The sequence below is a fragment of the Delphinapterus leucas genome, unplaced genomic scaffold (genome assembly GCF_059928025.1).
Source record: "Delphinapterus leucas isolate spDelLeu-1000000601 "Yukka" unplaced genomic scaffold, BTC_Dleu_Yukka2 spDelLeu_asBTCV2_sq61, whole genome shotgun sequence".
Lineage (NCBI taxonomy): Eukaryota > Metazoa > Chordata > Mammalia > Artiodactyla > Monodontidae > Delphinapterus > Delphinapterus leucas.
In genome coordinates, this window is record NW_028322270.1 from 1,933,710 (window position 1) to 1,960,063 (window position 26,354).

A 26,354-nucleotide genomic window follows, 5' to 3' on the forward strand; every position below is an offset into this window, starting at 1 on the left:
GAATGATAATAGAATGATAAAGAAAATAAGAATGAATTAAAAATGAGATGTGAAAGCCAAAGGGACTCCTTGGTAGAGGCCAAGAAGCCCTCGTTTTGCAACAGGAGTGCAGAGAAAGCCAAACATGAGGCCTGAGATTTATTAGTCTGTGCGACTAACTTCAAAGGAGGTTAAACTTGGCAGATTTGTTATACCAAGGGCATTGCCCCCATTGGGAAAATCTGAAGCTTTAACACACAGAATCTAGACATGCGGATGATTGCTCCTGAAGATTTTGATTCCTCTGACACTTCTGAACCTTCTAAGCCTGCAGAAGTGTTCCATTCCTTTTTGCTAAGAGCAGTCATCTCAATAATCCTGAAAGGCAGCAGATATACCACTCAAGATCTGCCCTCACTTTCCCTCCTGGCCACTTGGCTTATACCTAGGTTTTAAGTCACAATATCAAGCAACTGAGGATGCACTTGGCTTCATAAACAAAGTAGTGTAATTTAAAGATGCTGTAAATCTATCTGACATGTATCAGTAGCCATCTGGGATGGATGAGTGGCACTGTGTTAGAAGATTCTTTATCAGAGGGACTGGAACATAGAATTGGAAAGGGAAGAATTTATTTACCTGAGAATATTCTTTGGAGATAAAGGATTTAGTGTCCGGGAAAGAACCTCAGGAGATTGTACAAACTAATAAGGTGGCTCCCAGTACATGGCATGGTACACACAGTGGCCAAGCTGAGCAAAATTGAAATGCATGAACTGCAATGTCAGATGATGGATAAAGAAATTAAAAAGTTCAGAGAAGTAGACATGCTAGAATGGATGTAATATGTACAGTCAGAAGATAAGCATGATGGTTATGTTCCTTGGGAAGGCCCAAGGACACAAAATTTATCAAGACCATATGAATGGCCTGGTGAGACAGGAAGCAGCATCATTAAAAAGTTCAGGGGCTTCCCTGGTGGCGCGGTAGTTGAGAGTCCGCCTGCCGATGCAAGGGACGCGGGTTCGTGCCCCGGTCTGGGAGGATCCCACATGCCGCGGAGCAGCTGGGCCCGTGAGCCATGGCCGCTGGGCCTGTGTCCGGAGCCTGTGCTCCACAACGGGAGAGGCCACAACAGTGAGAGGCCCGTGTACAGGAAAAAAAAAAAAAAAAAATTCAGTAATGTCTCTACTCTTCATTTTAGGGCTGGAGATAGAAAATACTGTTACAGAATTTATCTAGCTGAAAACAATGTCCATGAATGGACTTTAAAATAGTAGAGTCTAGGTGGCAGCAGTTAACTGTCAGTAACCAGGTGGTACTTAACCACATATGTTGTGATCACTAGCAAAGTTGGAGTAATAGCCCTGGGAACCAGATACACAGGGACTTACAAGGATGGTTAATAGAATATGACCTCCCTAGGGGCAAAATAGATTGGTGGCTGACAAAGTCACTACTCAGCTTGAACCAGCAGAAGAAATCAAGGTTTGGTGATTGGGCGTCTGAGGTTAGCCACCCTAATAAATATGTCATGATTCCTTGCATAGGTTTCAGACTGGGGACCATTGTTCAGAATCAGAGCCCACTAAACAGTGGTTCCAAGTGGAACAATTGCAATACCATAGCATGTATACAAAGCAATGATTTGCTGCATTTTTCCTCAAGAAAATTATGGCCATTTACTCATTTGACTATAAATTGGGAGATGGGGATTACTCATTTTTAGCACTGTTGGTATAGGTTATAGGGTTTCTGTGATATTGAAGTACGAATACTTTGAAACATTATTGTGGCCTTCCTATATGTATGGGGGCATATGGGAGACAGGTAGTAAATCACTTACATAGACCACCTGATGGTCATTTCCCTGGGCCCTGAATGTTTAATTGGTATTAACATACTTGGAAGTTAGTACAACTTCCAGATTGGGTCCTTGGTTGTAGATAACTACCAAAATAGGGAAAGCCACATGGAAGCCTCTGAAACTGTTCCTGTCATGAGAAAGTAAGTAAAAATATATAAATAAAAATTGTATCATATATGTATTATATAGAGTTTAGGAGATTTATATCAGCTATGAGTTTCTAAGAGATGCCAAGGATGGTGGTCCTTATCACATCCCCAGTTAAGTTACCTAGCAATGATCTTGCAAAAACCAGATGGATCCTGGAAGGTGACTGTAGACCGCTGCAAGCTCAACCCAGTAGTTGCCCTGATTGAAGTTGCCACGATGGATGTGGTAACTTTGTTAGAACAGATAGAGCCTCAGGTTCTGGTATATGGACATTGTTTTGGCATATGCATTCTTTTCTATTTCAGTAAGAAAAGAGGATCAGGGAGAGTTTTTGCTCACTTCAAATGTGTAATAAACACTTGCAAATTTTGCTGTTGAGCTGTAATTCCTTTTCCTCTGCTATAATGTAGTCCAAAGGGATCTCGGACTATCTAAACATTGCAGAGCGCAGCACATGAATCCATTGCTTTCAGGATAGCATGTTAATCTCTTCAAATAGTTAGTACTATGAAGGCCTTCATGAGACACTGTTTAGAGGATGGAGTGGTCATGATGGCAGAGAGAGAGGCCAACAGCGTGGATTCTCACTAACTAACTAAGGCTAATCTAGCTACTGCTACTGCCAAATGTCCAACCTGTAAGAAAAAGAGACCAAAACCAAGCTCCAAAATTACATAATTTCTTGAGACTTACTATCTACCTGGTAACAAGTTAACTATTTTGAATAGCTTCCATCCTGAGAATATCACTGGTCTTGTCACTAGAATAAATTATTATTATATATTTCTGCCAGTGTATATGGGTTTCAAAAACATTCCTGTTCTGCTAATTGTTTTTCAAAGAAATGAGTTTTATGGAAGGTGTGATGGTTTATTTTATGCCTCAACTTGACTGGGCCACAGGGTGGCCAGATATTTGGTCAAACATTACTCTGGGTGTATCTGTGAGGATGTTTCTTTTTTTGTTTGTTTTTTTCTTTTGAACATCTTTATTGGAGTATAATTGCTTACAAAGGTGTGTTAGTTTCTCCTTTATAACAAAGTGAATCAGCTATACATATACATTTATCCCCATATCTCCTCCTCCTTGAGTCTCCTTCCCACCCTCCCTATCCCAGCCCTCTAGGTGGACACAAAGCACCGAGCTGATGTCCCTGTGCTATGCAGCTGCTTTCCCCACTAGCTATCTATTTTATATTTGGTGGTGTATATATGTCCATGCCACTCTCACTTCGTCCCAGCTTACCCTTTCCCCCTCCCCATGTCCTCAAGTCCATTATCTACGTTTGTGTCTTTATTCCTGTCCTGCCCCTGAGTTCTTCAGAACCATATATTTTTTTAGATTCCATCTAAATGTGTTAGCATATGGTATTTGTTTTTCTCCTTCTGACTTACTTTACTCTGTATGACAGTCTCTAGGTCCATCCACCTCACTACAAACAACTCAATTTTGTTTCTTTTTATGGCTGAATAATATTCCATTGTATATATGTGCCACATCTTTATCCATTCATCTGTCGATGGACACTTAGGTTGCTTCCATGTCCTGGCTATTGTAAATAGAGATGCAATGAACATTGTGGTACATGACTCTTTCTGAATTATGGTTTTCTCAGGGTATATGCCCAGTAGTGGGATTGCTGGGTCGTATGGTAGTTCCATTTTTACTTTTTTAAGGAAGCTCCATATTGTTCCCCATAGTGGCTGTATCAATGTACATTCCCACCAACAGTGCAAGAGGGTTCCCTTTTCTCCACACCCTCTCCAGCATTTATTGTTTGTAGATTTTTTGATGATGGCCATTCTGACCAGTGTGAAGTGATACCTCATTGTAGTTTTGATTTGCATTTCTCTAATGATTAGTGATGTTGAGCATCCTTTCATATGTTTATTGGAAATCTGTATATTTTCTTTGGAGAAATGTCTCTTTAGGTCTTCTTCCCATTTTGGGGTTGGGTTGTTTGTTTAATTGGTATTGAGCTGCATGAGCTGCTTGTAAATTTTGGAGATTACTCCTTTGTCAGTTGCTTCAATTGCACATATTTTCTCCCATTCTCAGGGTTGTCTTTTCATCTTCTTTATGGTTTCTTTTGCTGTGCAAAATATTTTAAGTTTCATTAGGTCCCATTTGTTTATTTTTCTTTTTATTTCCATTACTCTAGGAGGTGGGTCTAAAAGGATCTTGCTGTGATTTATGTCATAGACTGTTCTCCCTATGTTTACCTCTAAGGGTTTTATAGTGTCTGGCCTTACATTTAGGCCTTTAATCCATTTTGAGTTTATTTTTGTGTATGGTTTAAGGTAGTTTTCTAATTTCATTCTTTTACATGTAGCTGTCCAGTTTTCCCAGCACTACTTATTGAAGAGGCTGTCTTTTCTCCGTTGTATATCCTTGCCTCCTTTATCAGAAATAAGGTGACCATATGTGCGTGGGTCACCTCTGGGCTTTCTATCCTGTTCCATTGATCTTGATTTCTGTTTTTGTGCCAGTACCATACTGTCTTGACTACTGTAACTTTGAGTGCAGTCTGAAGAAGGGAGCCTGATTCCTCCAGCTCCATTTTTCTTTCTCAAGGTTGTTTTGGCTCTTTGGGGTCTTTTGTGTTTCCATATAAATTGTGAAATTTTTTGTTCTAGTTCTGTGAAAAACACCATTGGTAGTTTGATAGGGATTGCATTGAATCTGTAGATTGCTTTGGGTAGTAGAGTCATTTTCGCAATGTTGATTCTTCCAATCTAAGAACATGGTTTATCTCTCCAACAGTTTGTATCATCTTTAATTTCTTTCATCAGTGTCTTATAGTTTTCTGCATACAGCTCTTTTGTTTCCTTAGGTAGGTTTTTTCCTAGGTATTTTATTCTTTTTGTTGCAATGGTAAATGGGAGTGTTTCCTTCATTTCACTTTCAGATTTTATATCATTAGTGTATAGGAATGCAAGAGATTTCTGAGCACTAATTTTGTATCCTGCTACTTTACCAAATTCATTGATTAGCTCTAGTAGTTTTCTGGTAGCATCTTTAGGATTCTCTGTGTATAGCATAATGTCATCTGCAAACAGTGACAGTTTTACTGCTTCTTTTCCAATTTGGATTCCTTTTATTTCTTTTTCTTCTTACATTGCTCTGGTGAAAACTTCCAAAACTATGTTGAATAATAGTGGTGAGAGTGGGCAACCTTGTCTTGTTCCTGATCTTAGTGGAAATGATTTCAGTTTTTCACCATTGAGAACGATGTTGGCTGTGGGTTTTTCATATATGGCCTTTATTATGTTGAGGTAGGTTCCCTCTATGCCTACTTTCTGCAGGGTTTTTATCATAAATGGGTGTTGAATTTTGTCAAAGGCTTTTCTGCATCTATTGAGATGATCCTACGGTTTTTCTCCTTCATTTTGTTAATATGATTTATCACATTGATTGATTTGCGTATATTGCAGAATCCTTGCACCCCACTCGATCATGCTTTATGATCCTTTTAATATGCTGTTGGATTCTGATTGCTAGTATTTTGTTGAGGATTTTTGCATCTAAATTTCTTAGTGGTATTGGCCTGTAGTTTTCTTTTTTTGTGAAATCTTTGGTTTTGGTATCAGGGTGATGGTGGCCTCATAGAATGAGTTTAGGAGTGTTCCTCCTTCTGCTATATTTTGGAAGAGTTTGAGAAAGACAGGTGTTAATTCTTCTCTAAATGTTTGATAGAATTCGCCTCTGAAGCCATCTGGTCTTGGGCTTTTGTTTGTTGGAAGATTTTTAATCACAGTTTCAATTTCAGTATTTGTGATTGGTCTATTTATATTTTCTATTTCTTCCTGGTTCAGTCTCGGAAGGTTGTGCTTTTCTAAGAATTTGTCCATTTCTTCCAGGTTGTCCATTTTATTGGCATAGAGTAGCTTCTAGTGATCTCTCATGATCCTTTATATTTCTGCAGTGTCAGTTGTTACTTCTCCTTTTTCATTTCTAATTCTATATTTTGAATCTTTTCCCTTTTTTTCTTCATGAGTCTGGCTATTGTTTATCAATTTTGTTTATCTTCACAAAGAACAAGGTTTTCATTTTATTGATCTTTGCTATTGTTTCCTTCATTTTTTTTTCATTTATTTCTGATTTGATCTTTATGATTTCTTTCCTTCTGCTAACTTTGGGGGTTTTTTTGTTCTTTCTCTAATTTCTTTAGTTGTAAGGTTAGGTTTCTTATTTGAGATGTTTCTTCTTTCTTGTGGTGGGATTGTATCGCTATATACTTCCCTCTTAGAGCTGCTTTTGCTACATCCCATAGGTTTTGGGTCATCGTGTTTTCATTGTCATTTGTTTCTAGGTATTTTTTGATTTCCTTTTTGATTTCTTCAGTGATCTCTTGGTTATTTAGTTGTGTATTGTTTAGCCTCCATGTGTTTGTATTTTTTATAGATTTTTTTTCCTGTGATTGATATCTAGTCTCACAGCATTGTGGTTAGAAAAGATACTTGATATGATTTCAATTTTCTTAAATTTACAAATGCTTGATTTGTGACCCAAGATATCTATCCTGGAGAATGTTCCATGAGCATTTGAGAAGAAAGTGTATTCTGTGGTTTCTGGATGGAATGTCCTATAAATATGAATTAAGTCCATCTTGTTTACTGTATCATTTAAGGCTTGTGTTTCCTTCATTATTTATTTTCATTTTGGATCATCTGTGGGGTGTTAAAGTGCCCTACTATTATTGTGTTACTGTCGATTTTCCCTTTTATGGCTGTTTGCATTTGCCTTATGTATTGAGGTGCTCCTATGTTGGGTGCATAAATATTTACAATTTTTATATCTTCCTGTTAGATTCATCCCTTGCTCATTTGTAGTGTCCTTCGTTCTCTCTTGTAATAGTCTTTATTTTAAAGTCTATTTTGTCTGATATGAGAATTGCTACTCCAGCTTTCTTTTGATTTCCATTTGCATGGAATATCTTTTTCCATCCCCTCACTTTCAGTCTGTATGTGTCCCTCAGTCTGAAGTGGGTCTCTTGTAGACAGCGTATATATGGGTCCTGTTTTTGTATACATTCAGCCAGTCTAAGTCTTTTGGTTGGAGCATCTAAACCATTTACATTTAAGGTAGTTATCGATATGTATGTTCCTATTACCAGTTTCTTAATTGTTTTGGGTTTGTTATTGTAGGTATTTTCCTTCTCTTGTGTTTCTTGCCTAGAGAAGTTCCTTTCACATTTTTTGTAAAGCTGGTTTGTTGTTGCTGGATTCTCTTAGCTTTTGGTTGTCTGTAAAGGTTTTAATTTCTCTATCAAATCTGAATGAGATCCTTGCTGGGTAGAGTAATCTTCATTGTATGTTTTTCCCTTTCATCACTTTAAATGTCATACCACTCCCATCTGGCTTGCAGAGTTTCTGCTGAAAGATCAGCTGTTAACCTTTTGGGGATTCCCTTGTACTTATTTGTTGCTTTTCCCTTCCTGCTTTTAATATATTTTCTTTGTATTTAATTTTTGATAGTTTGATTAATATGTGTCTTGGCGTGTTTCTCTGATAGTATCCTATTGGACTCTCTGTGCTTCCTGGACTTGATTGACTCTCTGTGGAATCAGGAGGTGTTGCTTTCCTGGTATCCTTGTGCGACAGTACCCTAAGGTTTCAGCACTATGAACCAGGGAATCTCACCCCAGTATTCAGCTTCAGTATTCAGTCGCTACTGGGGTTCCACTTGCCCCCTGGTTGATCTCAGTCTCCATTTCAAGTGATATTGTATGACCCAAAGCCCTACTCTGTATCACATTGTTGGTCTTTCTATCCTGGTCAACCCCTACCTTAATCTGGTGTGGTCAGACCCCTATACAAAGATGCTCCTGTCAGGCATGACCTTCCAAAGGATATATCTCCCTGAGAGCAAAGGCAAAGGCCAGACCTCTTTAGGGTAAAGTTAACTTCCCTACAATACAAGTACATTTATCAAAGTCACATTTATGCTATCATTTTAAGGATTTGCAATAGTGATTCCAAAGTTCAGACAACATTGTAAAGTTTCTTGTCCTTTTATTCTGTTGAAATAATGACACCTGCTTACTAGGAATATGAAAAAGCTCCAACCAAGGTGACACTTGGACACAATTTCACTTATATGCCAGCTCTAAGAAGTCACTTGCCTGTTCACTATCCTTAATTTATCACAGAGTTAATGAAATTTTATGCTCTTCTTGTATAATCATTTGTACACCTTCTATGATTAATCTTACACAGTCATTTTTCCACAATAATTTAAACAAAATTTCAGTGTATTTAGCTCATTTTTATTGTATGTGTTCCGTGATATTAGGAAAATGTCACTTAATTTACGAAATTAAATCTAAATATTTTTATTATCCATAAATCTTATATTTATTTAGTATAGGTCTTGCCATCATGGAATGTTTTTCTATTAGAAACTTTGATAAATGTGTTGTAACCATAGGAATGATTTGCAAGACAGCAGGAGTAGTCAATATAGACTAAATTAATGTGTTAGGTTTAGTGTTCACACAGCATGCTTTACTTTAATTGATTACTCTATAGCCAAACTTAAATTACTAGTATCAGTGCTGATAGAAGAAAATGAATATTTAATAAAACACCCTTTGTATCATAGTAGCAGATTAATCTAAGTAAAAAAGCTATCATTTGTAATAAGCTTTTAAGGCTACTTTGATATCTTGAATACATGCAATATTAAAGAGCTTATAAATACAAAGAGCAAGATAAGTTGGGATAATTTAACAAAAAGTCTCTGCAATTAACTGAATTATGATGCATTTGGATTTAAAAATTAAGTAATACACTTACATTGAGAAGAAGTGGCGATACATTTTTTCTAGCTTTGAAATTGCAACAGATTCATTTATCAATAGAATTATATCAACAAAAATAACATAATGAGTAAACGATTAATTTATGAACTTCATAACTAACTCTTAGAGTCATTGATGTTTACATATAGATAATCTTAAGACAAATAATTCATGGATAAAGTACATTTTATTCCCCCATCATCAATCACCATCATTGTCATCGATACAACAGAGTTTTTGGAATAAAACTCAAATGAATAACAATAAGGAATATCACATTACTAAAATGTAAAAAATTATATAACTAAGAAAAACCTTGTAGGTTAATATTGAGAGTAAAAATAGAATAAAATTACAGATAAGGATAAAAGGCAAATTTTATGCATTCTTAAATATATTCTTTAAATCCCAAACATAATTTTGACTATTAAAGTATTTAAATTCCTCAATCTGGAGATGCGTTACAAAAAATAATCCTGTATACACTATAAAATCAGAAGTATATAATACCTTAGTGGTTTATTATGACTGTTGAACTTCAACTGTGTCTTTAGCTCCATGGATTTTATTCCATTGTATGTTAAAATTGAAAATCAGTGATTGCAAGAAAAAAATTAATTCCCGTTTTTTTCCCCATGTTTCTCCCAAAGTGGCTGAAGTAGGAGATGGAAACATTACCATTGAAAAAGAAGGTACAAGAAGAGCCAGATTTATGGGCATGCACCTAGTGCATCCACTCAGACCCAGACAGAAGGACTACACACTTGGTTTAATGCTCTATTGTTGCCATCTTGAAATTCTGAAGAATTTTTGAATAAGGAGCACTGCATTTTCACTTTTCACTGAGTATGCATAGCCATAAATAAAGTCAAACCTGTTGGTGATGTCAATCTGGAAAACTCCTATCTGGGTCAAGGAGAGACTGACTGGGCATGGCTGCCAGGCATGTGCTTAAATGAATACTTGGAGAGACCATATATAAAATAGATAAACAACAAGGATTTACTGTCTAGCATAGGGAAATATATTCAGTATCATATACTAACCTATAATGGAAAAGAACTGAGAAAAAAGAATATATATTAATTTATTCATACAAATGTATAACCGAATCACTTTGCTGTACACCTGAAACTAACACAATATCGTAAATCAAATATACTTCAATTAAAGAAAAGAATACTTGGAGAGAACATGACTATTCTCTGAAACTTGGAATAAGCCTATGACCCTGGGTTTTATTCCTTTCCAGTACAGCTTGTCTGTTCTGAAGAGATTTTGACTGGCAAATAGTGAAGAGACCCTTCTTTACTTGATAAAAGCAAACAAATAAATACCAACAATAACCAAAAAAAAGGAGGATGGGCAATATCAATATTAAAATGGACAAATTCATGATCCACGAAGAATATATATGAATAGCAAACACTTTTAGAATAATGAGAAGATGATTAATATTGGTCTTATAATGTAAGTGGAAATCTTTGACTCATCTCTCAAAATGATTTTAAGCAAGTCCATAGAAAACTTTAAAAATGATAGCGATTTTGAAGAGTATAAGTACAAGTCTGAATTAATAGGTTTATACTGAAATTTAAAATTAGACTAAATAGACATGCAAAGAGCTCCCAAATATCTGAAAAACGTTCAAAATTTATGTTCTCAAAGCAATAAACTTTAATCAGTTATTAAAAATAGAAAAAAAACACAGTTTCTGGCCTCAGTGCAATAACTTGAGAAATTAATAAGCTTAATAACACAATAACAAGTAGGAAATTATAATATAGAACTCATGTAAATAGCTCTAATTACTCTGAAAGAAAGCAAAATTACAATGCCTATTTAGAAATTAAGTACTTACAGAACCAAACATAACAAAGTATATAAAATATACTAAACCTTTACTCAAAGAGAACACGAAAAGCTATAAATCCTTTCATTATTAAGAAGAGAGAGTATATATATATATATATATAACATAATTATTAAATTTCAGTGGATTTATTGGAAAAATGGACATGAAATTAGATGAAGCTAGAAACAGATAACACTCCGTGAGAGCTTAATATATGACCAGACTTTTCTATAAATATTGCTGGAATTATCAATCTCAGTCTTGAATGATACTATTATGAGCCTTATTTCACCTATGAAGAAACTCAGGCACAGAGATGTTAAGTAACTTGCCCAAGTAACTTGCCCAAGGTCACACAGATGTGTAAATGGAAGAGCTAGTTTATGAATAAAGTCAGTGTAGAACCATAACCTGGGCTCTTAACCTCTATGCTCCACCCCTTTGTATAATAAAATAGCTCATACTGACATGATTACTACTCACCAAGCCCTACTCTGAGTGTTTTACATATTTTAATGAAAGACAAAATAGGTCAAAAAAACATGAAATCAAAGTGCATTTGACTGTTATGCTGTACCCACATGGACAGAAATTCTGTTCTTTTTATCTTAATTTCACTCTTTGGGGACATAAACTATTGTTCAATAAGTTTTATTTTAAGCTGTGAAGGACATTTGAGCTGTTCTTTCTGACCCTAGCTGTGTTTGTTTGTTTGTGTTTTGGCAGGTGGGAGAGGGAGATACATTAGGAGTAGATATAAATTAAACCCTCATAGAATCAATGAGAGACAGCAATACTGAAATTATAACAAGGCACATGTCCATGGATGCTGGAAAGCAGAAATTAAGGGTAAGGACATGCAGCAGCTTTATACTATTCAAGATGTCACCAGCAGTCCCTCTGCCAAGATCACAGGTGCCATGCTAGAGCTACCAGGGCAATTACTGCTGTCATGATAGTAATGACACAACAAAACAAAACTCTCCCAATTCTTGAGCCAAATGTCCCACTTTGAAAAGCCACATAGAAAGGGTGAATGTGCATTTGGTTAAGCTTGAGTCACATGTCTGACCATAGCCCGCAAAGAAGGATCTGCCCTCTCTACTTCATATGAGGCACTAAGGTGAGAAATATATAATCGGCATGGGAATCCTCCTCTGTCAGCACCACAAACAGGGTAATAGAGAAGTGTCTGGCAAGCAGGCCATCCTGACAGCACACATACAAAACAAACTCACATTCACATGATTGTTTGCTTCTCTTGCTTTTCCATGAGTTTCACAAAAGTAGAAACTATTCCACAGTTTTCATCATCTGTTACCTAAATCATTTCTTTCTTGAATTTATTAGGCATTTAATATAAGCACTTTGACAGAATTGATGAGTATTTAAAAGAATGAATAAATGAATAATCAAAAGTGTGTTTCTTTCTAGAAGTTTAGAATCTACCTCTACCAAACAAACAAGGCACAACAATTAGAGATACCAAAGCATAACAACATATACAATTTAATACATATCTTCTTTACAACCCATAGTTGACCAGAACAATGTATAGTTTGCCTTGACTGTCATCAAAATTAAGAGAAAAATCTATTCACACTGAAAGACAGCAAAACATGTTAATATATTGCTCATGTGTTGTTTACATCATGAACCATTTCCTGCAAAATGAAGAATGACAAATTGCAACTTACATGACCTTTGAAATACACTATCATATATGGCAAGCCTTCCTTCAAGGATTTTAAATAGTAGGATAAATAGGTTGTCAAAAAAAAAAGCGACCTATAAAACTCATCTAGTTGAGTGGCAGGTTTTTGTATGAACACTTTTTTGAATAAGAATGCTGAGTTTCATATATATATATATATATATATATATATATATATACATACAAATATATATATATTTGTATATATATACAAAATTTGTATATATATATTTTTTAATGATCATGGGTACTAACTCTAAATCCTTACAGAGAAAAAAACCATGCAGAAAAGATGATCTGTTTTGAAAATGTGAAGTTAGTTCATATCTTGCTTCATGTTGTAAATATATTGAGCTTGAATTTGCACAAGGACTGGATTTGAAAGGAAAAGTTTAAGATTATCATTCCATTTCTTAGAATCAAATCAAGAGAAAAAAATTTTTTCTTTGTACAGTTGGGAGTGGGAGGTGCATGAATGAATTCTTTCTAAATTCCTTTTAAAATAATTTTTCAATAAAATTTATGTAAAATTCACACTCAGGAAAAAAACAGTGAAACTGTGGAAAAATTAAATAAAATGGGAAATATGGAAACCACGATTTCAAAGTTCTTTAGTGACACTGTATAGAAAGTGTATATAAACAAATAATGTGTAATGCTTTGTACTAGTATATAGCTCTAGGAGTATTTTGATCCAAAAAAGTCCTTGTTTTATAGAAATCCATGAAATTTGAGTTCTGCTTTAAGGAATTTACAGTGAAAACCTTGAAATTGCCTTGAGGATGAATTAAATTAATTCATTATGTCAAAATTTGAGGAAGAGATTTCATAAATGGAACAGGAGAATGCACTTATTTTACTGGCTCAGAAGAACACACATGAATTTTGAAAATTTGAATGACAAGAAAAATTGTTTCTTTGAGAACTCACTTGACATCCTCTTTCTTTTTGATTACTTTGGAGACCTAATATAAATTCACAGACATATTTTCAACCATAAAATCCATCTTTTGATAGATTTCTTAAAGTGGCTTCCAGTTTATAATGAATAATTTGTGCCTTAAAATGTAATGTGTGAAGAGACGGTTTTTGCCCCATGTAGGGCAGTGGAATTTGTTGTTTGGTAGACTTACGGATGAACGGTGCAGAAGGGATGTTCAGAAAGATCTTGAAAGCTGTTGGTTGTCAAGTAAATGCACACGTGGCCTCAACACCAGAGCATCACGTGCCTTGGTGATCCCTGACCCCTGGAACTGGAGCTGGTGTTTCAACCATTTTACTCTAATTCAATATTAATAAATTTCTTCTTCTGTTAGTTTGATTTTTATGGAGTTGTGATTTTTTTTCATGCAGGACAGATTGATCAAGTAGATATGAGAGAAGGGTGGAGTCAAGATGGTGTACTAGGAGGACACAAAATTTGCGCCTCCTCACAACTAGGGCACCTACCAGGCAATGGTGGGTCCACGGACACCTAAGGGGATGGGAGGAACCCCCAGTGACTGGGTAGGATGTGGGGCATGGGGGGAGTGAGGGAGGAGGAGAAGTGGAGGCGAGTCAGGACTGGCCCCCCTGAGGGGTGGCTGGGGGAAGGGAAGGGATCCCATGCCAGAAGGGGGAAATTGGAGGACCACTGGGAGGGAAGAAGATCAAAAGGGAGCATGGCCAGGTTGCCCCTGCCCACCACCTGGGCCCCTCCAGCCACGCAGGTCCTGAAGGAGTGGGAGGGAGGGAAGGGCGATCAAAAGTAAAGGCCAGACCTCTGGGACTGGCACCCCTGAGGGGCGGCTGGTGGAGGGGAGGAGTTCCTACACCCAGTGAGACCCACTCACAGATAGGGGTCCAGCAGCAATGGGGGGAGACCATGGGGGAGGGGCACGAAGGAAGGGAAAGGAACACGGCTGGTGCTTTCCCTGTACACTTAAGCACCAGGAAGCCTGTTGGGCTCCCAGGCCTAATCCTCTGCATTTGGAGCCTCCCTCCTGCAGTGCAGAGCCCAAGCCCCGCCCCTACACCCCCACCCAGGGCCATACCTCTACACTCAGAGACCCCCTCCAGTGAGCTTGGCCTAAACCCCACCCATACACCCTCACTCAGGGTCCTACCTCCAAACTCCAGAAGCCCACAGTCCAGAGGCCTTCCTTTCCACGTGCTGCCTCTCCCCTTCTGCTCAGGTCCTAAGCAGAGGCCCCGCCCCACACTTGAAAGTCACCCCCCACCCACGCACCTAGGCCCCCTCCCACACTTGGACATCGCCCCATGTAGGTCCCGCCCCACACTCAAAAGTCACCCCCCACCCTAAACACTGCCCCAGCCTAAGTTCTCCCCCCAAACTCCGCCCACATAGCCAAGGCTGTTTTTTATTTTCTTCTATTCCTTTTTGCTCTGTCAGATTGGGGTTATGTTTTACCTTGTTGATTCATTATTGTTGATTCTTTTATATTTTTATTTTTCGTAATCTTTTATTTTTCTAATTTTATTTTATTCTTTATATTTTGTTAGTGATTTTTCCTTTTGGCTTGTTCCCCCCCCCCAATTTTTTTTTCTTTTTTCTGTTGTGTATTTATTTTACCTTGTTGCAGTTGTTTCAATTATAGTTTTATTTATCCTAATAGATTTTTTATCTTTCTAATTTTATTTTGTTTTTTATTCTTTGATATTGTACTGCTCCTTATTTTCTTTCTTTCTTCCTTTTTTTTTTTTTTTTTTTTTTTTTTTTACTGTGCCATGAAGCTTGCAGGATCTTGGTTCCCCAGCTGGATGTCAGGCCCAAGCTCCAGCGATGGGAGCTCTGAGTCAAAACCGCTGGACTAACAGAGAACCTCAGAGCCCAGGGAATATCAATCGGAGTGAGGCCTCCCGGAAGTCCTCATCTCAGCACCAAGACCCAGCTCTATCCAAGTGCCTACAAACTCCAGTGCTGGGCGACTCATGACAAACAACCTGTAAGACAGGAATACAAAAGCACACCCCCCCCCAAAAAAAAGAAACAACAAAAAAATATGTTGTTGAAGGAGCAAGGTAAAAACCTACAAGACCAAATAAATGAAGATGAAATAGGCAACCTACCTGAAAAGAATTCAGAGTAATGATAGTAAAGGTGATCCAAAATCCAGGAAACAGAAGGGAGAAAATACAAGAAACATAAGGAGGACCTAGAAGAACTACAGAGCAAACAAACACTGATGATCAACACAGTTACTGAAATTACAAATACTCTAGAAGGAATCAATAACAGAATAACTGAGGCAGAAGATGGAAAAGTGAGCTGGAAGATAAAATGGTGGAAATAACTGCCACAGAGCAGAATAAAGAAAAAAGAATGAAAAGAATTGAGGACAGTCTCAGAGACCTCTGGGACAACATTAAACAGACCGAATTATATGGGTCCCAGAAGAAGAAGAGAGAAAAGGAAAGGGTCTGAGAAAAACTTTGAAGAGATTATAGTCGAAACTTCCCTAACATGGGAAAGGAAATAGTCAATTAAATCGAGGAAGCAGAGAGTACCATACAGGATAAACCCAAAGAGAAACACACCAAGACATATATTAATCAAACTATCAAAACTTAAATACAAAGAAAAAATTATTAAAAGCAGCAAGGGAAAAGCAACAAATTTTCAGCAGAAACAAATTTTTCAACAGAAACAACAAATTTTTCAGCAGAAACTCTGCAAACCAGAAGGAAGTGGCAGGACATATTTAAAGTGATGAAAGGGAAAAACCTACAACCAAGATTACTCTACGCAGCAAGGATCTCATTCAGATTCTATGGAGAAATAAAAATCTTTACAGATAAGCAAAAGTTAATAGAATTCAGCAACACCAAACCAGCTTTACAACAAATGCTAAAGGAACTTCTCTAGGCAGGAAACACTAGAAAAAGTAAAGACCCACAAAAACAAAAACAAAACAATTAAGAAAAGGGTAATAGGAACATACATATTGACAATTACCTTAAATAAATGGATTACATGCTCCAACCTAAAGACCTATACTGGCTGAAGGGATACAAAAACAAGGCCTGTACATATGCTATCTACAAGAGACCCACCTCAGACCTAGGGAAACATACAGACTGAAAGTGAGGGGATGGAAAAAGATATTCCATGCAAATGGAATTCAAAAGAAAGCTGGAGTAGCAATTCTCATATCACACAAAATAGACTTTAAAATAAAGACTATTACAAGAGACAAAGAAGGACACTGCATAGTGATCAAGGGATCAATCCAATACATAAGGCACATGCTAACAGCCATAAAACGGGAAACTGACAGTAACACAAAAATAGTTGGGGACTTTAACACCCCACTTTCACCAATGAACAGGTCATCCAGAATGAAAATAAATAAGGAAACACAAGCTTTAAAGGACACATTAGACAAGATAGACTTAGTTGATATTTATAGGACATTCCATCCCAAAACAACAGAACACACTTTCTTCTCAAGTGCTCATGGAACATTCTCCAGAATAGACCATATCATGAGTGACAACTCAAGTGTTGCTAAATTTAAGAGAATTGAAATCATATCAAGTATTTTTTCCTACCACAACCCTGTAAGACAATATATCAATTACAGTAGAAAAACTGTAAAAAATACAAGCACATGGAGGCTAAACAATACGCTACTAAATAACCAAGGGATCACTGAAGATATCAAAGAGGAAATCAAAAACTACCTAAAAACAAATGACAATGAAAACACAATGACCCAAAACGTATGGGATGCAGCAAGAGCAGTTCTAAGAGGAAAGTTTATAGCAATAGAGTCCTACCTCAGGAAACAAGAAAAATCTCAAACAACCTAACCTTACACGTAAAGCAATTAGAGAAAGAAGAACACACACACACAAAGTCCCAAAGTTAGCAGAAAGAAAGAAATCATACAGATCAGATCAGAAATAAATGAAAAAGAAATGAAGGAAACAATAGCAAAGATCAATAAAAGTAAAAGCTTGTTGTTTGAGAAGATAAACAAATTGATAAACCATTAGCCAGACTCATCAAGAAAAAAGGAAGAGGACCCAAATCAATAGAATTAGAAATGAAAAAGAAGTAGTAACAAATGACACTGCAGAAATAAAAAAGGATCATGAGAGATTACTACAAGCAACGATATACCGATAAAATGGACAACCTGGAAGAAGTGGACAAATTCTTAAAAAAAGCACAACCTTCTGAGACTGAACCAGGAATAGAAAATATAAACAGACAAATCACAAGCACTGAAATTGAAACTGTGATTTAAAATCTTCCAACAAACAAAATCTCAGTACCAGATGGCTGCAGAGGTGAATTCTACCAAACAATTAGAGAAGAGTTAACACCTGTCCTTCTCAAACTCTTCCAAAATAAGCAGAGGGAATAACACTCCCAAACTGATTCTATGAGGCCACCATCACCCTGATACCAAAACCAGACAAAGATGTTACAAAAAAAGAAAACTACAGGCCAATATCACTGATGAACATAGATGCAAAAATCTTCAACAAAATACTAGCAAACAGAATCCAACAGCACATTAAAAGTATCATACACCATGATCACGTGGGATTTATCCCAGGAATTCAAGGATTCTTCAATATACGCAAATCAATCAATGTGATAGACCATGTTACCAAATTGAATAATAACCATATGATCATCTCAGTAGATGCAGACAAAGGTTTTGACAAAATTCAACACCTATTTATGATAAAAACTCTCCATAAAGTGGGCATAGAGGGAACCTACCTCAAAATAATAAAGGCCAAATATGAAAAACCCACAGCCAACATCATTCTCAATGGTGAAAAACTGAAACCATTTCCACTAAGATCAGGAACAAGACAAGGTTGCCCACTCTCACCACTATTATTCAACATAGTTTTAGAAGTTTTAGCCACAGCAATCAGAGAAAAAAAAAGAAATAAAAGGAATCCAAATTGGAAAAGAAGAAGTAAAGCTGTCACTATTTGCAGATGACATGATACTATGCATAGAGAATCCTAAAGATGCTACCAGAAAACTACTAGAGCTAATCAATGAATTTGGTAGAGTAGTAGGATACAAAATAAATGCACAGAAATCTCTTGCATTCCTATACACTAATGATGAAAAATCGAGAGATAAATTAAGGAAACACTCTCATTTACCACTGCAACAAAAAGAATAAAATACCTAGGAATAAAGCTACCTAAGGAGACAAAGGACCTGTATGCAGAAAACTATAAGACACTGATGAAAGAAAGATGATACAAACAGATGGAGAGATATACCATGTTCTTGGATTGGAAGAATCAACATTGTGAAAATGACTATACTATCCAAAGCAATCTACAGATTCAGTGCAATCCCTATGAAACTACCAATGGCATTCTTCACAGAACTAGAACAAAAAATTCACAATTTGTATGGAAACACAAAAGACCCCGAATAGCAAAAGCAATCTTGAGAAAGATAAATGGAGCTGGAGGAATCAGGCTTCCTGACTTCAGACTATACTACAAAGCTGCAGTAATCAAGACAGTATGGTACTGGCACTGGCACAAAAACAGAAATATAGATCAATGGAACAAGATAGAAAGCCCTGAGACAAACCCACGCACCTATGGTCACCTTATCTTTGATAAAGGAGGCAAGAATATGCAATGGAGAAAAGAGAGCCTCTTCAATAAGTGGTGCTGGGAAAACTGGACAGCTACATGTAAAAGAATGAAATTAGAACACTCCCAAACACCATACACAAAAATAAACTCTAAATGGATTAAAGACATAAATGTAAGGCCAGGCACTATAAAACTCTTAAAGGAAAACAGGAAGAACACTCTATGACATAAATCACAGCAAGATCCTTTTTGACCCACCTCCTAGAGAAATGGAAATAAAAACTAAACAAATGGGACCTAATGAAACTTCAAAGCTTTTGAACAGCAAAGGAAACCATAAACAAGATGAAAAGACAACCCTCAGAATGGGAGAAAATATATGCCAATGAAGCAACTGACAAAGGAGTAATCTCCAAAATTTACAAGCAGCTCATGCAGCTCAATACCAATTAAAAAAACAACCCAACCCCAAAATGGGCAGAAGACCTAAAGAGACATTTCTCCAAAGAAGTTATACAGGTTGCCAACAAACACATGAAAGGATGCTCAACATCACTAATCATCAGAGAAATGCAAGTCAAAACTGCAGTGAGGTATCACCCCACCCTGGTCAGAATGGCCATTGTCAAAATATCTACAAACAAATAAATGCTGGAGAGGGTGTGGAGAAAAGGGAACCCTCTTGCACTGTTGGTGGGAATGTGAATTGATATAGCCACTATGGAGAACACTGTGGAGGTTCCTTAAAAAGCTAAAAATAGAACTATCATATGACCCAGCAATCCCACTACTGGGCATATACCCTGAGAAAACCATAATTCAAAAAGAGTCATGTACCACAATGTTCATTGCAGCACTATTTACAATAGCCAGGACATGGAAGCAACCTAAGTGTCCATAGACAGATGAATGGATAAAAAAGATGTGGCACATATTTACAATGGAATATTACTCAGCCATAAAAAGAAACAAAATTGAGTTATTTGTAGTGAGGTGGATGGACCTAGAGTCTGTCATACAGAGCGAAGTAAGTCAGAAAGAGAAAAGCAAGGACCATATGCTAACACATATATATGGAATCTAAAAAAAAAAAAGCTGATGAACCTAGGGGCAGGCCAGGAATCAAGACACAGATGTAGAGTATGGTCTTGAGGACATGGTGTGGGGGAAGGGTAAACTGGGACGGAGTGAGAGAGTAGCACTGACATATATACACTACCAAATGTAAAATAGATAGCTAGTGTGAAGCAGCTGAATGGCACAGGCAGATCAGCTCGGTGCTTTGCGACCACCTAGAGAAGTGGAATAAGGAGGTTGGGAGGGAGACGCAAGAGGGGATATATGTATGTATATAGCTGATTCACTTTGCTATACAGCAGAAACTAACACAACACTGTAAACAATTATACTCTAGTAAAGATGTTAAAAAAGACAAACATTAAAAAAAAGTAGATTCAAAAACTGCCTTTAAGGTAGGGATTAACATATACAAACTACTAGATATAAAATGGATAATCAACAAGGACCTACTGTATTGCACAGGGAACTCAATATTCTCTAATAAGCTATATGGGAAAAGAATATGAAAAATAGTAGATATGTGTATATGTATAACTGAATCACTTTGCTGTATACCTGAAACTAAACTGACACAATATTGTAAATCAACTATACTCCAAAAAAAAAAAGAAAAAACTACCTTTATGCCTAACTGTTGCAATGATTTGTATAATTAGTTCAGTAAGATAATTTTTTTTCTTCCTCTTTAGAAGCTTAGTCATTAGATCCAAAGTCACATTTTTTTCACTCTCTTCTTCTCAAATGAGGAAGGTTTCATTTACAGTTTTTTCATGTTACCCTGTGTCTCACATTTGACCTAAATATTACCCTTACATTTTACCAGTTGGATTCTTTCAATCTGTCTTCTTCTGTAAATAATGCTGATTTTTCAGTCATGGTTCAGTCAGGAGATAAACCATGCGGTACGTGGAATGGGTGCAGTTTATCAAAAGAATTCATACCTAGTAACAGGTGAATGGAGTAAAGAATGCAGTAATACCTAATAGAGAAAGCAGCCACTCTTAGGGGTGATATCAGTGCAAAAGTTCCTCCCTCACTCCCACCCCAAAAACACCACCCCCCACCCCAAACTGAGGCTCAGAACCCCCTGGTGGCGCATGGCTGTAGCCCAGCAGATAGTGGAGTTCACTGAAGTTCCACAGGAGGATGCCAGCAAGCAGAGAACTGCCTCCTATATGTAGAGGAAACTCATGGGGAGCTACATTTGGGGTAGGTGGAGTGGGTCCTGAACTCGCAGGGAAGTGGCTGGAACACCTATTGGGATGTTGCTTAACTGAGGTCCACGGTACTTGCTGGGAAACTGCCTGCAGGATGCACTAAGGCTCACTCCAACTTTATTATTTAAAATGTTATTTCTGATTACAAATGCAATATGAGGTCAATATTGGAAAAATGTGGAATCAGAATAGGATAAAATAGGGAAAACCACAGCTCTCAAAAGCATTTAAAAGTAACTTTTACAGAGTATATATATCCTACACGTAGATTGTATAGATTGTACAAAAATTGTATTTTAGAGGATGGTAACACGATATGTGTTTATATTCAATAATGTAAGTCATTCCATTTTTTTCTATTTAATAAGGTAGTCTTGGCTATGTTCACCTACTTGATTTTTAATATAAATATTATATTCTACTTGTCAGTTTTCACACATACCAACACAAACACAACTGGATTTTGAAATGTCTGGCACTTTTTGGTCATTTAACATTAAAGGAAATACTTTTGATGGACTTTGTTTTTTTACACACTCCTTATATATTACTTTAGTAGCATTAGAATAATATACTTTGTGAAATAAAAAATTACTAATTCCTAGTTTTGAAATTCTGTTTCCAGGTTTTCATTTTGTAGAACTATGATGAACAGTTCTATGCATAAAGGTGATCTGAACTGTTTTTAAGATTCTTCAATATAGTGTCTATAAAGTTGAACTGAGAGGCAAAAGTCATGCATTATCAAAGCTCATAGAAAATTGCTGTCTTGTGTATCATTTAAAAATATTTTCCATTTTAACCATCAGTATGTGTGAGTATACCACAGACTATCTCTAAGAGAGTATGCCTTAGCATTAAGTTTTCTTTTTTGTTGTTTCAAAACACCATGTAAGTATAATCTTTCAGACTTTGAGTAGAAAAGATATTGCAGGTGTGTGTGTGTGTGTGTGTGTGTGTGTGTGTGTTTTCTGTGCTTGTGAGAGCAAGAGAGACAGAGACGGAGACAAAGACAGAGATACTAAGGATTGTAAAGGCGGCACAACTCTATCTCATTTTCAGATTTTAGCTATATAAAGAATCAAAGTACTAATTACATTCTGAAAAATCAAAATTATGCCCTAAATGATACAAATTATAATTCATAAACTTAATATAATTCATTATTTTTATTGTTCTCAATTCACTCAGATAATGCACATATAATTATAGGGCTACTATGCAAGGTTCTTTTCAGAACAGCAAGGGCTAGATGATTTCATAGCAACTAATTGTAATGCAATAATTCGGGAAGTTTTCTGAAAGCACAAATTTGAGTATGTTAAAATAGTTTCAAATTTTATTTTCCTTGGACGAAAGCTTCTTTTACAGTGTGAATGTATTTTAATGATAAATCTACACTTAAAAATCATATTAAAGGGAAACTATTTTTACTGATACATGCCAGGGGGTAAATAATGCTAAATGCATACCTTTTAAGAAAAGAATAAAATGGACTATGATATGTCTTTGTTTAAGCACAAAGTTCTCCAATTGTCCTTTGGATGAAAGTTGAATCACATTTTCTTTACTATAGAATCAAATCTGAGCATTTCAAGAGGTAAACAGTGATTCTTTGATGCCTTACTTCAAGGCATTCAGAGGAAATTAATCAAATTAATCCATCCTTCTTTCCACTGGTAACAAAAATTATTCACTGCTTTGGACTCAGGGCATTTCACAAGACCCTAATGAGTATTGGGAAGGAAAAAAAAAAGTATTAAATGGTGGCATTAAGGAGGAGACTGTAAAGCACTGAATATTCTTTTTTTTAATGCCAGATTGGAAATGTAATTGAGTGAAGCAGGCCCCGGGTGGTTGGAAGCATTGCAAAGTGCGTGGTCCACCTAAAGGTGGCAGCTGCTATCCAGCAACCATGGATCATTGCCACATTGGAATTCAGAACCAGGTTTGGCAGATATTCCAGTTTTTGTGGAAAAGAAAGAAATTCATATTTTAATGTGAGCTCTCTAAATTTTTGAGTGTTGATGTTAACAAAAAAAAGTCCTTGTGAGCTGAATCAAATAAGTCAGGAAGTTCCTCCTTGTTAAATGAAAAAGCATTATGTACTTGACCTTGGTCTTGCCCCTCCCCAATTTTAATCAAAGTCCTTAAAAGCATTTAGAAAATATTTAAGTGACAATTATTTCTTATGTCCATTTTTCCTTGAGGAGCATCAAGAGAAAAATGTATTTCCTTCCAAAAGCCATTGGTTGAAGACCAAGCAACTCTAATCGTTTGGCTAATATGATTGTTTATATATTTCCCAATAATCAAATAATTGTTCTCAGTTGATAAAGGGGAAGAGTATTTAAAAGATTATTTTTAAATTACAGCAATACAGGTATTTTTTGAAACAAAGGGATATTGCTTTCAATACATTTTTTGCCTAAAATGGATGGTCTCTTTCCATATCTCTTCCAAATCTCTGAACGAATTCTCACATTTTTTCAAAATTGTTGCTGTAAGCATGGTTAAGTTATATCACCTCTATAGCCAGACTCTCATATTCTGAATCCAGTTCTGATGTTGCTAGCTACTTCACCTTGTGTGTCTTACCCAAATTTCTTGAGTCCCAGGTTCCTCATCTAGAAAATAATGGTCATTTTGGGATCAACTTCAGAGGCTTACTATGAGGATTTTGTAAGGAAATCTTTAAAGCTATCAGTGATAGAAAGTGTTCCATACATCTTAGTTATCATTATGTCCTTTGAAGTCATTCTTTTTTCCTGGTTTACATGGAAATACTGCTGCAGATGTCAGAAGACGCATTTTTCTCCCCCCTGAAACATTGCACATTTGTAGCAACCATCTTCATAGAGGAAAACAGAATTCTTATTCACTGCTGCACATATTTAATGTATTTTTGAGATCACTCTACCCCGTTTCTGGTCTTTATAAAGTTATCATAAAATTATAAGTGTCTTTGACATAATTATCTAGTTACTAGACACAAAAGTATCAATACAGGGGAACTCAGAGAGACTGAGTGATTTGCCTGGGATAAATAAATAAATAAAGTGGCAGAACTGGGACTAAAATTGTGTTTCTTTGTTTTGCTTTCGTTATATATTTCTATCTAAATATATTTAAGTTGAAATTATAAATATTAAAAAAATTTGAATGCCTTAATTCATAGACTTTCTCCATTAAATTGGAAAGAGAAAACCATTATTTTTATAGGGAAATTTTGTCAATTAAGCTGCAGTATGCCAAACATCTGTGTACCTGTCAACCAATTCTACATGATTGACATAGTTTGCATTCATATACAGATATTCCTGCTTTTTGAGATCTAGTTTTACACATTGACATTTTAATATAAATGATCAATAGAAAATCATATTCCATGGGCATCATGAATGAGTCAACAAATTTATTTGGCTTACTCTAAATAAATATTTCTTAAATGTCACATTTGCACAGCATTAAAAGCTTTAAGCAAATACTCGTGAAGCATGCCCCTGTGACACTGATGATTGAATATATTGTCTCTTTCTAATGAAGAAAACAGTGTAGTTGCCAACTTTATATGAACTAAGGGAACTTCTCTGACCACATGAGATGTCATTTCAAAATAGATTTCCTTTGGAAGGATGATATTATGCTAAAATAATATGAGATTTATTTTTATTGCCCACTAAAGAACTAAGGAAAATACAGTGCCATGGAAATTGTTATTTTAATGCTGTATTCAAAAGAATAAAAGTTAAATATAGAACTTTGAATTGCTTTTCTTCTCTCCTCACTGGTACTATATGTTCGTATTCTGGAGATTGGGAAATTCAACTTCACACAACACATCCAGCTAATGAGATTGCAGAAACATTGTGCTCTCCATCATTTCCTTATCAGTGACAGTCCATTAAAAGCTGTAACCCAATGAAGTGAATTTCAGTTTTAAAGTTTTGCATTCTGAAAACGGTCTTCCCAAGACCATTAATAGATAAGATGGATGCCACATTTGTTGACAGTTCAAGATACTTTTACCCTACTAGAACTGTTTTGAAACCAACAGACCTATTATCTTCTTTTACAAAGAAATTTTATAGTGCTATTTTAGTGAATTGCAAAACTCTGAAGGAAATTTTACTTTTATTTACCTGTGTTTTTGTTTCCTTACACAATGCAGTAAAATATGTACAATGTGTGTTTGTAGTCTACATTTGAATTGCATCCTTTCAGAAAAATTGAATAGGTCTACTAAAAACAATTTTCCTTTCGAGTGTGGCATGCTTTGTCCTTCTGAGAACAGAAAGATGATGATTTATTCCTGGATTCTTAATAGTTTTGGTTGCAATAAGTTAGTCATGATCACAATTGAATGTCAGGATTGTAAAATAATCAAAACAGCCTTTCCAAACTTAGTGTGGAGAAACTGAACAAATGCAAGCACAAAGATATGACTTCACCTCCTGACAAAGGAGGAGGAGGAGATTCCTGCCCAGACTGATGTCCCAAAGAAACAACCATGATTGTGAGGCATGGCATCCAGGGGGAGTTAAAGTCTTACTATTTTAGGTAATTTTTAAAATTGAACATGTGTACAAGTTTCCTTCCATGAATGTAGTTAGAACATGTCAAAAAAGAACGGAATTCAACTCTCTGAATTCAGTCTCAGACGTTTCAGAAAATAGTAGGGATAGTCACCTGAAGCAATTAGGCTTTTGAGAAGAATGGCATATGGGCCACTGCTCTAGCTGTCCCTGAATGGGGACTGGAGACAAGGGCACAAATCTAGGTTTCTGGAGCTGCCCAATCAATAACTAGTGCCTTTGAAATATAAAATTCAGGAAACAATCAATGCATACTTAGGATTATTTGGTGATACAAAAAGTGCAGAAATAAATATGCCTGGAGATGGAGATACAGCTACTGATCTACAGTGCACAGAAAACTGGATACACTGAGTAGAGTGACAAATACATGGTGTGCTGAAGAGAAGAGCTGTGTTGTCCTGTCAGGTACTGAGATTAAAATCTGTTTACAAAAAATAAATAAATAAGAAAAAAAATCTGTTTACAACATTCAGCAAAAGAGGGTTGGCTCCCTTTGGAAAT

The 26,354-nt window shown here is 36.2% G+C and overlaps 2 protein-coding genes across 5 annotated transcripts in view; both read left to right on the forward strand.

The window, feature by feature from the left end:
• LOC149743889 (uncharacterized) overlaps positions 1 to 24,349 on the forward strand; it is a 114,639-nt gene extending 90,290 nt beyond the window's left edge. Inside the window, exon 4 of the mRNA XM_089906090.1 lies at positions 15,101 to 24,349. Coding sequence (XP_089762216.1) covers positions 15,101 to 15,302 — 202 coding nt within the window. The 3' untranslated portion in view covers positions 15,303 to 24,349. The remainder of the gene's footprint in view (positions 1 to 15,100) is intronic.
• Positions 1 to 26,354, forward strand: part of LOC149743890 (uncharacterized) — a 44,469-nt gene that overhangs the window by 13,658 nt on the left and 4,457 nt on the right. For 3 of the 4 annotated variants that reach the window (XR_016391681.1, XM_089906084.1, XM_089906083.1), the window contains one exon: positions 9,449 to 13,688. The exons of the other annotated variant lie outside the window; for it this stretch is intronic. Coding sequence is in view for 1 of the 3 variants with exons in the window: in XM_089906083.1 (XP_089762209.1) it covers positions 9,449 to 9,612 (164 nt within the window). In the remaining 2 variants the exon portion in view is untranslated. Of the gene's footprint in view, positions 1 to 9,448; positions 13,689 to 26,354 lie in introns of those variants that run through there. 4 annotated transcript variants of the gene reach the window in all.